Source organism: Herpailurus yagouaroundi, unplaced genomic scaffold (genome assembly GCF_014898765.1).
Source record: "Herpailurus yagouaroundi ecotype Mexico unplaced genomic scaffold, PumYag 569, whole genome shotgun sequence".
Classification (NCBI taxonomy): Eukaryota; Metazoa; Chordata; class Mammalia; order Carnivora; family Felidae; genus Herpailurus; species Herpailurus yagouaroundi.
In genome coordinates, this window is record NW_024412786.1 from 1,163,901 (window position 1) to 1,176,174 (window position 12,274).

Sequence of the window (12,274 nt, forward strand, 5' to 3'; positions counted from 1 at the left end):
AAGATACAAAGAAGCAAAAGGCTTGGGAGTGGGGAGGATCAGAAAGCAAGAAGAAAGGTGTGAAGTAGAGATGAGGCTGGAGTTTGATATCCAGGAATTAGGATTTTGTCTAGTAAGCAGTCGGGAGCCACTGAAAGCTTTTTAAGTGGGTTACACGGATTGGTTAGATTTATGTTTAAAAAAGAAGGGAAGAAGGGAGGGAGCCAGGAAGGAAAGAAGAAAGGAAGAGGATGAAAGGCCAGCTGCCACTGCATGGAGACTGAAATTGGAGAGGGCACTAGTAATGAATCGAGTTCAATTACAAGGTTAGTGTCAGGCGTTCCGGCCAGAAACAATGGAAGCCTGGCGGAGAAGGATTCTGAATAGAGAGATTTTTTTTTTTTAAAGAGTATGAATGAAGGGAGGAGTCAAGAATGCCGCCTCGTTTCTGTCTTATATGATTGGGTGGCTTTAGGTGTCACTCAAGAAGATAGGCCGCACTGGAGGTGGGGCATAACTGAAAGGAACGCCCCTCCGTGCCCCGCCCATTGGCGGCAGGATGGCGTCGATTGGCTCTTTCGAGGAGCGCGCCAAAAACTGACGGGGGCACGTGGGAGGTGTGTCCCTGCGTCATTACCGGGAAGCTTCCGGGACGCCCTTTCCCGGCCTCCCCAGAGCCGGAACTTCCGGCCGCCGCCGCCATTTTGACTTCCCGACCTTGGGCTACTGTTGGCCACTGTCTGCAGTCATTCCTTGCGGTCATGTCTGTACTGACCCCGCTGCTGCTGAGGGGCCTGACAGGCCTAACCCGGCGGCTCCCGGTGCAGCGTGCTCAGATCCATTCCAAGCCTCCGCAGGAGCAGCTCGGGACCATGGTGAGGAGTGGGCCGGGAAAGGCACCGGAGGTGCAGCGAGCCAGGCTGGGGGTCCCGCGGCGAGTTCGGGGATGGCCGGTCTGGCGTGCTGCCCCTCGGCGGCCCTGAGCGTGCCCTGCACCTCGCGGCCCGCAGCCTAGCAGGGAGCAGCAGTGGTTTGGGGGTGTCTGGAGGGCGCGAATGAGAGGGACAGTACCCGGGCGACAGTTGGGGCTCATTCAACACCAAATCTCGCTCGATTCAGCATATTTCTGTCGCTTACGTGCGGTGCAGCCTCGAGCCCTTAGTCCTCTCTGAGCCTGTTTACTCATCGGCTCATGGGGGTTGCGTAACGACTGTCAGCGGCGATAATGGTTGTTACCACTGTTAATGATTAGGGAAGGTGGGTCTTTGTAATTTCCAGAAATGTGGGAGTTTAACCCTTAACGACTCTCACCTGTTTGGCGCTTTAATGCATTTGCCTCAGCGGCAGAACCCCGCCTCGAATGCGAGTCTTCAGAATCCAGGCTGTTGGGCCCCAGTTAGGAGCAGAGCCTGAAGGGCAGCTGCGATTGAGGAAATAATAGTGATAATAGTTGCAGCTGGCATCTGCCGAGTGCCCACTGCCTGCCAGACACTGCCCAGACTGCTGCGCTGGTCCCGGTGACCCTGAGAAGAAATGGCCATCATCTCGGTTTCGTGGTGGAGGGAACTGAAATTTAGGAGCACCGTATCCACTTGTCAACAGTCAAACCTTCAGTGGCAAAGAAGGAATTTGAACTCAAGTCTGACTCCCAAGTTGTGCTGTGATCTTTACTGCAGTAGGGAATGTGGAGGTCTTTATCCCTAGCCTTAGAGGTTGAATTGAGCAGTCCTGGAAAGGAGAAGGGAAGAGAGATGCTGTTAAGATTTTATTTTTAAGTAAGCTCTACACCCAGAGTGGGGCCCCAACTCGCAGTCCTGAGATCAAGGGCCGCATGATCTGACTGAGCCAGCCTGGCACCCTGAGGAGAGGGGTTTTTAAAGGCAAAGAAGGAGAGGTGCATTTTTAGGGTTATCAGCCTGTGCATGGTTCCTGGGTCCCAATAGATCAAACAGGTTTAACTCTTTGTTCCTGTCCCTTTGCTTTATCATCTCGTGGTGGATTTCTCTATGGATCCTAACACAGGCTGGCCCCACTCCCATATCTGACCCTTCACCTCAAGGCCTAGAGTGGGCCTTGGATCTGCTATGCCCCTCCTCAGAAGCCTGAATCCTGACTCCTTGAAAGGGGCTTTCTGCTGCCTGGTAAGCCTAGGGGAATTCTTACTCTGCGGGTTCCTTCTTTCTTGTGGTCTGTAGGAAGTCGCCATCGGGCTCACCTCCTGCTTCGTGTGTTTCCTCCTGCCGTCGGGCTGGGTCCTGTCACATCTGGAGAGCTACAAGAAGCGGGAGTGAAGGGGGCTGGCCTGTCCCTCACCCTGTGACCTGACCACCCCTGGCCTCTCCCGATCAGGTCTGCTGCATTCCTGGCCAGCCTTCCCTGGATCATGTCCTTCAGTTACAGCGACCTCTTCTGCAATCATGACCTCTCGATGTCTCCGCGGTGATGCCCTGGGACCACATATGTTAGCGCATAAGGCCCTGCTCGGTAGGGCCCTCCTTGTAACAATAAAGTGTATTTAAACCTTGCTTCAGAAACGCATCGTGTCTTCGGCCCGGGCTCCTGCCTCTGTACTTGAGCTGAGGATGGTGTTGGGCGGGGGTGTGGCGAAGACGGCCTGGCCAGCCGCATGTCCCTGCTGGCTGACTGTCCTGTGGTGGGTTATGCATGCCCTGCTGTTCTTGCCGCCTGGAGGTGGAGGGGGCTTCCCCTGCGTGCTTTCCTGCGTTTCGGCGTTTTCTGGCTTCCTGGGAAAACAAATCCTGTCGTCCTTGGGCAACCTTTCCTTGCTCCTCCCGTCTGGCTCCAAGCTCGGGGCCACGCCGTGCATGGGTGTCCGTGTTCTGTCTTTCTTGCCGGGTCCAGCCCTGCAGCCGGAAGCCCTCACTGCGGGTGCAGCCTTCCCCTCGCTCCTCGGCTGTGGGCTCCCACTGTTTCTCAGGAGCTTCTTGGTTCTTCCCAGTCGGAAGGTGGGCGCTTTATCTCTTTCGTGTCAGCCCCAGGGCCCCTTTTAGTCTTCTATCCGGAAGTGCCTATGGACTGGCCGCCTTCCTCGTGCTGCCTGCCTGTTTCCCTGTCTCCTGCCTTTCTTGGCCTGGAGAATTTGCTGCTCCTCCAATCCCAGGGCCCTTCCTCAGGGATGCTTCCTGCGGGGGCAGGGGAGGGGTGCTGGGGGGGGGGGGGTACCTCCGCAGGTGGGATGATGCATTAAAGTGCTCCACACTGGATAACGTGGTAGGTCCATTTCCTGCCCGTGACTCCTTCCCTGAGGGGTACGGACTTGGTTGTCTGCCTCCTGCGAGGCTTTCCTGCCACGCAAACCAGCCTTTATGTCTGGGCCTCAAGGGACGGGGCCGAGAGTGCCGGGAGGTTGTGCAGATTGGGCTGTTGGCCAGGGGAGGGGGAGAGCCCATGTAGGATCCGAAGGGCCAGGCTGGGTCGGCTGAGCAAGGGGCACCCACCAGTCACCTGCTGGTACCTCGAGAGCCCTTGTCTCTGGCAGGGAGGGACCTCTTGGCTGCGTCCTCCCAAACAACAGGGTCGCTCCTGTCTTGCGCCTCAACTCTGAGAGGCTTTGCTCTTCACACTTCCCGAGCAGAGGGCTCTGAGCTACTTGGCTCTTGGTTGGCTCAGGTTTCCGGTGGGCACAGATCAGGCCTTGGAGCTGCCGTGAAGCAAGAACATGACCCCAGAAGAGAATGGTCTGGAGTTTCTAAGATGACACCACTGCCCTGACAAGAGTTTTTATTGGGTGTCCCCCATTTTTGGGCCCCTGGAGCCTAGAGGGCCACAGTGGTCCCCTTGTCCCGGAAGGACAACTCCAGCCCAAAGCTGCGCATCTCCAGCCACTGCTCAAGTTGATGGGAAACCAGTGGTTATGGGCAAGTCCTTTAGGGCCCCCGAGTCTGAGAAGGCCCTTAGCAAGCCCATCAGCAATTCTGGCTCTTGCTCTGCCCCAGCTTGCTCGGTCCCACGGCATACGTGGGGGTGGATGAGAGAGTGTAGGGTGCAATCATGCTTGAACCCCATCCTCCCCTTGGTCCCCAGTGCGGCCACTAGGTCTGAAATCTGGCCACCATTCAGTGTCCCTCTCCCATTCTTAACCAGACTGGGGCTCTGGGTCCATTCCCTCCAGAGACACAAGGCTTCTTGTACTTCCACATAGTACTTTATGAGTCCCTGCTGTGGGTCCTGTTGGATCCGGAGTCTGGAGGAGTAGGTGCGTTTGGCCCCGGGAGTGCACCCTGGGTCGGGAGAGGCTGCAGTCCCGGTAGATGCTATAATGTCAAGAAAAGTACTGAGAGTCAGGAGGCCTGGGTTTGAGACCTGGCTTGGTCATTTATTACCTGACCTTGGTCAAGTCAGTTAGCCTCTCAGTCTCAGTTTTCATGATTGTAAAATGACGGTGACGTGGAAGGCAGGAAAACGTCCCCTCAAAGAGGTCCATGCCCTGGACCTTTGCAGGTGTGATGAAAGTGAAGCATGTTGAGATGGGAGATTCCCCGCTGTGATCACAGGTGTCCTTAGGGTGGACAGGAAAAGCAGGTGATGAGTATCTCAGAGATGCCACCTGAGAAGGACTTCCCCCGCTGTTGCTGGCTTTGAAGATAGTGGGTCACGAATTAAGGAATGCCATGGCCTCTGGAGGCTGAGGACAGCCCCCGGTTTATAGCCAGCAAGAACACGAGGACCTTAATCCTACAGCTGCAAGGAGCCGAATCACCAAGAACCGGCATGAATCGCAGCAGATTCTCAGAGCTTCCAGAAGGGACACAGCCTGCAGATACCTTGCTTTTAGTCTCGTGAAACCCATACCAGACTTCTGACTCTAGAACTGTCAAACTCTACATTTGCGTTGTTTTAAGCCACTAGATTGGTGATTTGTTACGGCAGCAACAAGGAGACTAATGCATTGTCCTCCTTGTGCCATGAAGCTCACATGGGAGGGGCTGGCTCCAGCGGATCGGATCCTCAACAGACAGAAGTGAACTGGAATGTGAACCATTTACAGGAGGACAGTGCCCAAATGAGGAGGGTGGGGATTGTGGGTCTGGTGTGTGTGTGTGTGGGGGGGGGCTCTCCGTTGGCCATCACCACCCGCTCTAATTGCTTTCTGCTCTAGGTGGCCCGGACCCTGCAGGCAAGTATCAACTGAGCTAGCAGCTTCCAACGTGTAACCCCTGCTCGGCTTCACCAGTCTGCCCTCTGCACCATCAAAGCCTCTCTAGACCATGATCGTGGAGTGGACTGTCTGTGGACCATCATGGGTTCCTGTGGCAACAGCTCTAGAGGTTCTCTTGGGGCCGGCACGCCCCAGCTCCTCCCATCTGGGCAGATGCCGGACTCCCAAGCCCACCTTGGGAGGGATTACTGACCCCTCATCTGTGGTCCACCCTGAAGCCTTTCTCCTGGCCATGGCCTCCCTGGGGGACTGTGGCTGTCCTAGGACCTGTGCTGGGTCATTGTACGTGGCCTCCCCCACCGCCCCCAGAGGTGAGAGTGGGTTGTGGGCCTGGGAGCCATGGGGCCCCCTACAGCCTCCATGCTGTTCCGTAAACTCTCCCTCTGGGGCTGAGCTTTCAGTCTGGGTCCTGGTATGGAGTCTCTTCTCCCTCCACCTGACAGATTCCTTCACACATGGACTTGGGGTGTGCCGGCAGGACTAGGAGGAGGCGCCTGCCCTGTCAGTACAATGGAAAATAAAGTCCTCTGCCGTTTGTCACCTTTGTGACTGTATTTAACAGCAGTCCGAACCCAAGTGCGAACATGACGTGTCTCGATCCAAGACCTGGCAGTCAGGGCCAGCAGCACTGGACCATTTCCGGATTTGGTAAATTGGGAGATGGAGATAAACGCCTGGAGCTATGCTGGTGACTTCCTGGCAAACATGTAATTGGACTTCAGATGCTTAGGATAGAGAATCAGAGCCCATTTTAAAATGGTAAGAGTAATAGAAGAGACAGAGTGAGGGTAAGAAAACGGTTATTAACTGCCAAATAAATCAGCATGGAGAAGACTGGGCAAAAGTTGACCATCCTGGGCTAGGTTAAGAGCCAAAGCCTCCCGTCTGGCTGTTTCCTTCCAACTTTTTTTTTTTTTTTTTTTAAGATTTTATTTTTAAGTAATCTCTACACAAAATGTGGGGCTCAAACCCACAACCCCAGGATCAAGAGTCCCACATTCCACCGACTGAGCCACCCAGGCGCCCCTGTACATCGGTTTTTCAAGCCCACATCCCCCAGGAGGGAGGTATTTACTTGGTGTTAGCAGCCTGGCTGTGGTCCAGCACAGGCTCACCACTGGGATTCCTTCTCACTCTTCAGAGGAGAGGGAGAGGAGAGGATAGGATTTACCAAATCCAGTGTTCCCTGTCCTGACCATTAGTCCGGAACCCAGCTCCCCGTGTCCCTTTATGCCTCATCGACTCCCTGGTCAAAATAAGAGGGCATAGAGTTGAAGTTGTCTTATGGCAGTTTTCAAGATTTTGAAAAGCCAAATAGAAATCATGTCATCAACGGTCTTAGCTCTCCATTTAAGAATACTGCTTCTAACTGAAGATCTGACTGCCAGTGAAGAGATTTCACTGTTAACACTGAGAAAAGGAATGAACATTTTGGCAAGCGTGGGTCCAAACAGGGTGGACCCTTTGCTTTCCTGAGCTTAGAAGCAACGCCAAGGCTCAATGATCCAATAAATAATTTGCAGTGTTGCTGGAATACAAATTTGGCATTTGCAGTGATGTGGTGACAAGGCCACCGTGGGCTGTGTGGTGAGCCCAGGCACCAAGGGCACCTACCCCAGGACAGGAGGTAGCTCATGAAATGAAGAAGGCCCTCGACAGTGAAACGTTGGCAAACTGAGCCACACGCTGTAACTTCTCTCAACAACAGCATCTTTGACATCCAAAGCCTTGCCGCTTAATTTTTTTTTTTTAAGTAATTCTCTATCCCAAAACGGGGTGCAAACTCACCACCCCGAAATCAAGAGTCATGTGCTCTACTGACGGAACCAGCCTGGCACCCCAGCCTTGCCACCTTTTAAGCTTTTTATTTTTGGATAATTCACAGGCAATTTTAATAGGCTACACAGATCCCATGTACCTTTTACATTGATAAATCTTGCAAAATGATAGTACGGCATAAACCAGGGGTTCACAGTCAAGATATAGAACATTTCAGGGGTGCCTGGCTGGCTCAGTCCGTGGAGCAAACGACTCTTTAATCTCGGGGTTGTGAATTTCAGCCCCACGTTGTAGAGAGATTACTTACAAATAAAATCTTAAGGGGTGCCTCCTGGGTGGTTCAGTTGGTTAAGCATCTGGCCCTCTGTTTCCGCTCAGGTCATGCTCTCAACGGTTGGTGGGATCAAGTCCCGCAACAGACTCTGGGCTGACAGCAGAGCCTGCTTGGGATTCTCTCTCTTCCTCTCTGTCCCTCCCCTGCATGCGTGAGCTCTCTCTCAAAATAAATAAACTTAAAAAGAAAAAAAAAAGAACACCTCCATTTCCACAAGGATCTCACATCCAATTCCCTCCGCTCCCCCTCCCTCAGCCCGTAGCAACTACTAATCTGTTTTCCATTTTTATCAACTTAAAAAAAAAAAAAAAAGACTGCTTTTCTCATAACCAAAAAGGCACAGAGTCTAAAGTTAGGTCCCAAGACTTTGGCCTTGACCCAAAGGGACATGTACTCCCTGCCGGAACGGGACACCAAAGTCAGAAGCTAGGCTCAGTGGAACCGAACGGTGATGTGCTGGGGCTCGGATGTTGGCACGATTGCGTCTCCTCGGCCAGGTTCTCCTCACTGCAATCGCTGCCAAGCATTCTGGAGTGATTTTAACTTCATCTTCCCACTTATCTCAGTAACACAATCCGCTCTTCAAACTCCAGTGAAAAGAAATCCGAATTGGCTCCGGGAAGCCTCTTACCACCGGAACTTTGGGAATAGGGAAGATGGTGGGGGGTGGGGGGGTGGGCGGGGCGGCCGCCACACCTGACAGCGAGCCTCACAGGTGACTCCGCCGGAGGGGATCCCGTCGCTAGGGGCGTTGCCAAGGAGGGGCCACGAGGAGGGGCTCTCTTCCGGGAGGAGGGCAACTGCTAACCCGGAAGCGGTCGACAGTGCGGCGCTGTTTAAAGATGGCGGCGGAGGAACCTCAGCAGCAGAAGCAGGAGCCGCTGGGCAGCGACTCCGAAGGTACTGAACAAGGGAAGGCCGTCCGGCCCGGGCTAGCACGGGCGATGCCAGGTCGCCGGTTCCCGCAGAGGCTGGGGGCGGGGCCGCCGGAGGCCGGGGGCGAAACGCACGGACTGCCCCTTCTTCCGCCGCCGCCACCTCCCCTCCCCCTCACAATGGAAGGAGCCGCCGCCGCGACCCCCGGACAGCCGGGCGAGCTGGCCGGCGAGCGAGCGGGGCGTGCCCGGGCCCGCGGCTCTTTCCCATCGCGCGCACCCGGGGCGGGGCCTGGGCCGTCCCGCCCCGCCCCCAGCCCCTCCACGCCGGCCGCGGGGCTCCCGGGTCCCCATCCCTCCTGTCCCAGTCCCTGCAATCAGGCCGGGGCCTAGGCCGGAGCCTGCCCCCCGCCCCCCCCGCCGCCTTTTCCAGGGCAGTCTGCGCCCGGGAGGGCGTCGAGTTACGCCGGGCTGCGGAGCACAAAGGACTGGGCGGGCCGCTTGGGATGCTGCGGGCGGTCAGGGGTTGTGAGCGGCCGCGGTGTGTGCCCCTGAGGCCTGCAGCCTTCGTTTCTGGTAGAGCCCCCTCTTCTGGCCTTGCAGCCCCTTTCCGCCTGCCTAGGCATTGTTTTCCTACACCTCTGGAGTTGGACCTTTCAAAACCAGTGCCACCCTCTTTCCACCCATGGTTAGGCCCTGGGGACTGAGTGGGTCACTTGGGGGTGGGTGGGACAGCCCTGTCCCGATGTAGGGGATTAGTCCGGGCCCAGCTGAGGATCAGGGATGCTCTGGCTCAAAAGGATTGGCCTGAAAAGTCATTCAGCACACACACCTCCTTCTAACCAGACACTTGAGAGACTGAATGCTGGGGGACGCAGGCCCCCAGAAGAGACTTGTTCAGGATCACATAAGTTAAGAAAACAGCCAGGACCAGAATTCAGGTCTCCTGGCTCCTGGCCAGTGGCTGAGGAGGGTGGGGTCCACAAGTGGATCTGCCAATTCACTGGTGAACACTTAACAGTTTGCCTCCAAGGTCCCACCTCCTTCTCTTAACATTTCAATAGAGGGGAGAAAAGTAGTGGTATTAGCCCCCTTTTATAGTTGAGGAAAGGCCTCTACAGGAAGGTAGCCCAGGAGAGGTATGATGATCAAGAGCTCAGACTTCAGAATTAGACATACCTGGGTTTGAGCCCAGGTCTTCGCTAGTTGTGACCTTGGGCAGATCATTTCACCTGTCTGCATTATTATTATTATTTTTTTTTATCTGTAAAACGGGCATTAAGGATACCCAGCACAGCAGAAGGAGGAAGGGTGTGACTGAGTAAAATGCAGGCTTATGGGAAGCTCTCATCCAGCCCAGAACCCTGCCTCCTCATCTCACTTCCCCCAAGAGACCCTGCCTGGCCCCAGAGCATTCTCAGGCGGCTGGGAATCGACGTTAGAAGAGAGGGGGGGGGGGGGGGGGGGTGGAGTGTCAGAGCTGGATGAACACACCTTGGAGCGGAGCACACCTCAGCCCCCTCCTTTTTAAAGATGAGAACAGTAGGGGCTGGGAGGGGAAAGGACTTTGCCAAGATCACACGGTTGGTAGAGCAGGGTGTAAGTGAGATGCACACTTCCAGATTCCATGCCTGCTCTCCCTGGGCCGCTCTTGTCATTGGCCCAGCTGCCTGGAGTGGAGATAGCTGGGGCCCACTGTAATCCTTGGCTTTCTTCCTTCTTCCAGGTGTTAACTGTCTTGCTTATGATGAAGCCATCATGGCTCAGCAGGACCGAATTCAGCAAGAGGTGAGGGGCTGTGGCCAGTGGCCCTGTTGTGGGGAAGCATAGGCTGGGCCTGAGGCCTATTGTTTATCTCTGCTTTGGAAGCCTCCTCCTCTCCAAGCTGTGCTGGGTACTGGATGTCTTTACTGGGGGGTGAGGGGGGCCGTGGCAGGGGCGAGAGGACACTGTGCCACCGGGTAATTGCTCCAGCACCCCTCATTTAGGTGTTCTGGCTGTTAGGTGTGGGTCACTCCATCCACCTGCCAGAGCATGATGGATTTCCTCCCCCCTGCAGATTGCAGTGCAGAACCCTCTGGTCTCGGAGCGTCTGGAGCTTTCGGTCTTGTACAAGGAGTATGCTGAGGATGACAACATCTATCAACAGAAGATCAAGGTGGGAGCCTGGCTGAGGGGGCAGGAAAAGCCCTGGGGGCCTGCTTCAAACCTGCTCCTTGCCGGCCTGGCCTCAGAGAGGGTAGCGTGTTGGGGGAGGGGAGCTGGCTGGCTGCTGGTTCTCGAGTGTGCGGACTCTGGAATCATAAGACCTTGATTCATATCCTGACTCTGCCATACAGCAGCTGTATCCTCGGCAGGTCCTTTAGCGTCTCTGAGCTGTGGGGTCCTTTTCTGTGAAGTCAGAATGGTTGTGAGATTGGGGAGATGATGCCTGTGGGGGCTGGTGCAGACTGAGTAGGGGCTGAGGTCTCCTGCAGCTCCCTGTGGGGCTGAGGGGCGGGGTTAGCTGGGAGAGGCCGGGTTATGGCAGGGGTGGGTCCTGCAGCCCCTGGGACCTTTGTGGAGAGGTAGGTGGCGGCAGTGGGGGAAGAGACCTATGGGCCCGAGCTAGACCCAGCCGCGTCACTTACAACCCGAGGTAAGACCCTTAACCGCTTGCTCTCTCTGGGAGTCAGGACAGTGGGTATGTGTAAACGAGTGTCCGGTAGGCAGAGCCTGAGGGCTTAGTAAAGCCTTCCTTGCCTCCCATGGTCAGAGATGCTTAGAACCTTCCACCTGAAAGGAGGGGCCTTGGGTTATCCATATCAGTGGCCAGGGTAGGTGGTAAACCCCTGACATAACAGTTCTGCATCAGCCCACGGCAGGCAGCGGAAGCCCTTGGGGCAAATAGGAGTGTCCATGCCTGTCACTCCGTTGTTTCTGGATCTGTTTTTCCAAAACAAGCTGGAAATAATGCTTTTGATGTAAATCTCCTGACTTGTAAGAGTTGGCAGCCAATTCAAATTTAAAATGTGTGGGCCAAACAGCACCGCTGCAGGCCAGATCCAGCCGTGTGTGGCCTGTGGTCTACTCGGACTCCTTGCTCAGAGTGTTTGTCCTGTACCTATGAGGACTCTGGAGGGATGAAGGCACTGGTTTTGGGGCCTGACAGACCTGGGTTCAAGTTCTGGCTTCGTTTCTGGCTGTGTGGTCTTGGGCGACGCACGGAATTTCTTGGAGCCTCTGTTATTGTTCCTTTTGAGTCATTCAGCAAACATTCGAGTGTCCGCTGCGTGCTGTCTTTGCAGGATCTCTGCCTTAGTGCCCCGGTGCTGTGCGTGAGCCCGCCTCCACCCGGGGAGGATCCTAAGCCTAGACAGCAGAGCCCCAGCAGACTTGGGTGACTTGGCTGCCTTTTGGATGGGGCCCCCATGAGGATTTAGGATAGTGGACATTGGCCCTCAGTGGAGGGCCTGGCACAGGGCAGGTGCTCAGAATGATTCTAGCAGCTTTTCCAATAGCTGCCATGATTTGGCCTCTGTGTACATCGTGTGCTGTGATTTACCGTCTCTGAGCGCATGCTGTGGGCCCGGCACTGTTTTAGGTACCGGCGATAGAGTAATGACTGTACCCCACAAGTTCCTGCGTTCGTGAAGCTTACGTGTCCTTGTGGGAAGACACAGTAAGGCAGAGGTAACTCGGGTGTATGCGTCAGAGGCCATCAGTGCTCTGGAGAAAGGTAAAGCAGGAAGAGGAGAAGAGGGAGTTGGCGGGCAGGTGGTGCAGGCCTTGCTGAGAAGGGGGTGTTGGAGTGACAGACTGGAAGCGGCCGGGGGAACAGCCTTTGGGCTCCTGGGCGGAGTGGGGCAGGCTGGGGCAGGGGCCAGTGTGGCTGGAGCAGAGCTGGGGAGCAGGTGGGGGCTGGGAGACCGGGGCGTGTGGCCAGGGAGAGGAGGAGTACTAGCAGGTTTCTCTGGTTACTCCGCTCCGGCTGCTGGAGCCGGAGACCTGGGAGGAGGCTCTTGCAATAAAGGCGCCAGGGGGAGGGGAGTGCCTGAGGGAAGCAGTGAGAAGCCCAGGAGACTCCGCAGATCGAGGAGCAAACCTTTGGATCTGCGTTGGATTGGACTGGGGGGAGCCGTGTGCTCA

At 55.6% G+C, this 12,274-nt stretch overlaps 2 protein-coding genes and 2 long non-coding RNA genes across 4 annotated transcripts in view; 3 read left to right on the top strand and 1 right to left on the bottom strand.

The window, feature by feature from the left end:
- The first annotated feature begins 667 nt into the window (after positions 1-667).
- COX8A (cytochrome c oxidase subunit 8A) lies at positions 668-2,504 on the top strand. Its single transcript, XM_040465784.1, has 2 exons — positions 668-854; positions 2,175-2,504. The coding sequence occupies exons 1-2, from the start codon at positions 741-743 to the stop codon at positions 2,268-2,270; spliced, it is 210 nt and encodes a 69-aa protein (XP_040321718.1). The 5' UTR covers positions 668-740; the 3' UTR covers positions 2,271-2,504.
- Positions 2,505-4,289: 1,785 nt separating this feature from the next.
- LOC121023631 (uncharacterized) lies at positions 4,290-7,947 on the bottom strand. Its single transcript, XR_005787460.1, has 2 exons — positions 7,613-7,947; positions 4,290-4,498 (listed from the first exon to the last, which is right to left on the bottom strand). It is a non-coding gene; the product is annotated as an uncharacterized LOC121023631 (long non-coding RNA).
- Positions 4,862-6,692, top strand: LOC121023633 (uncharacterized). Its single transcript, XR_005787462.1, has 2 exons — positions 4,862-5,469; positions 5,602-6,692. It is a non-coding gene; the product is annotated as an uncharacterized LOC121023633 (long non-coding RNA).
- A 100-nt stretch (positions 7,948-8,047) lies between the features above and the next one.
- The window catches only part of OTUB1 (OTU deubiquitinase, ubiquitin aldehyde binding 1), an 8,190-nt gene continuing 3,963 nt past the window's right edge, over positions 8,048-12,274 (top strand). Inside the window, exons 1-3 of the mRNA XM_040465577.1 lie at positions 8,048-8,171; positions 9,873-9,934; positions 10,206-10,304. Coding sequence (XP_040321511.1) covers positions 8,114-8,171; positions 9,873-9,934; positions 10,206-10,304 — 219 coding nt within the window. The 5' untranslated portion in view covers positions 8,048-8,113. The remainder of the gene's footprint in view (positions 8,172-9,872; positions 9,935-10,205; positions 10,305-12,274) is intronic.

Bases quoted from the DNA above. Each gene is read 5' to 3' on its own strand.
- COX8A (XM_040465784.1), top strand. From the start codon at position 741: ATGTCTGTACTGACCCCGCTGCTGCTGAGGGGCCTGACAGGCCTAACC. The intron at 855-2,174 runs GTGAGGAGTGGG...TGTGGTCTGTAG, and splicing joins AGGAGCAGCTCGGGACCATG to GAAGTCGCCATCGGGCTCAC.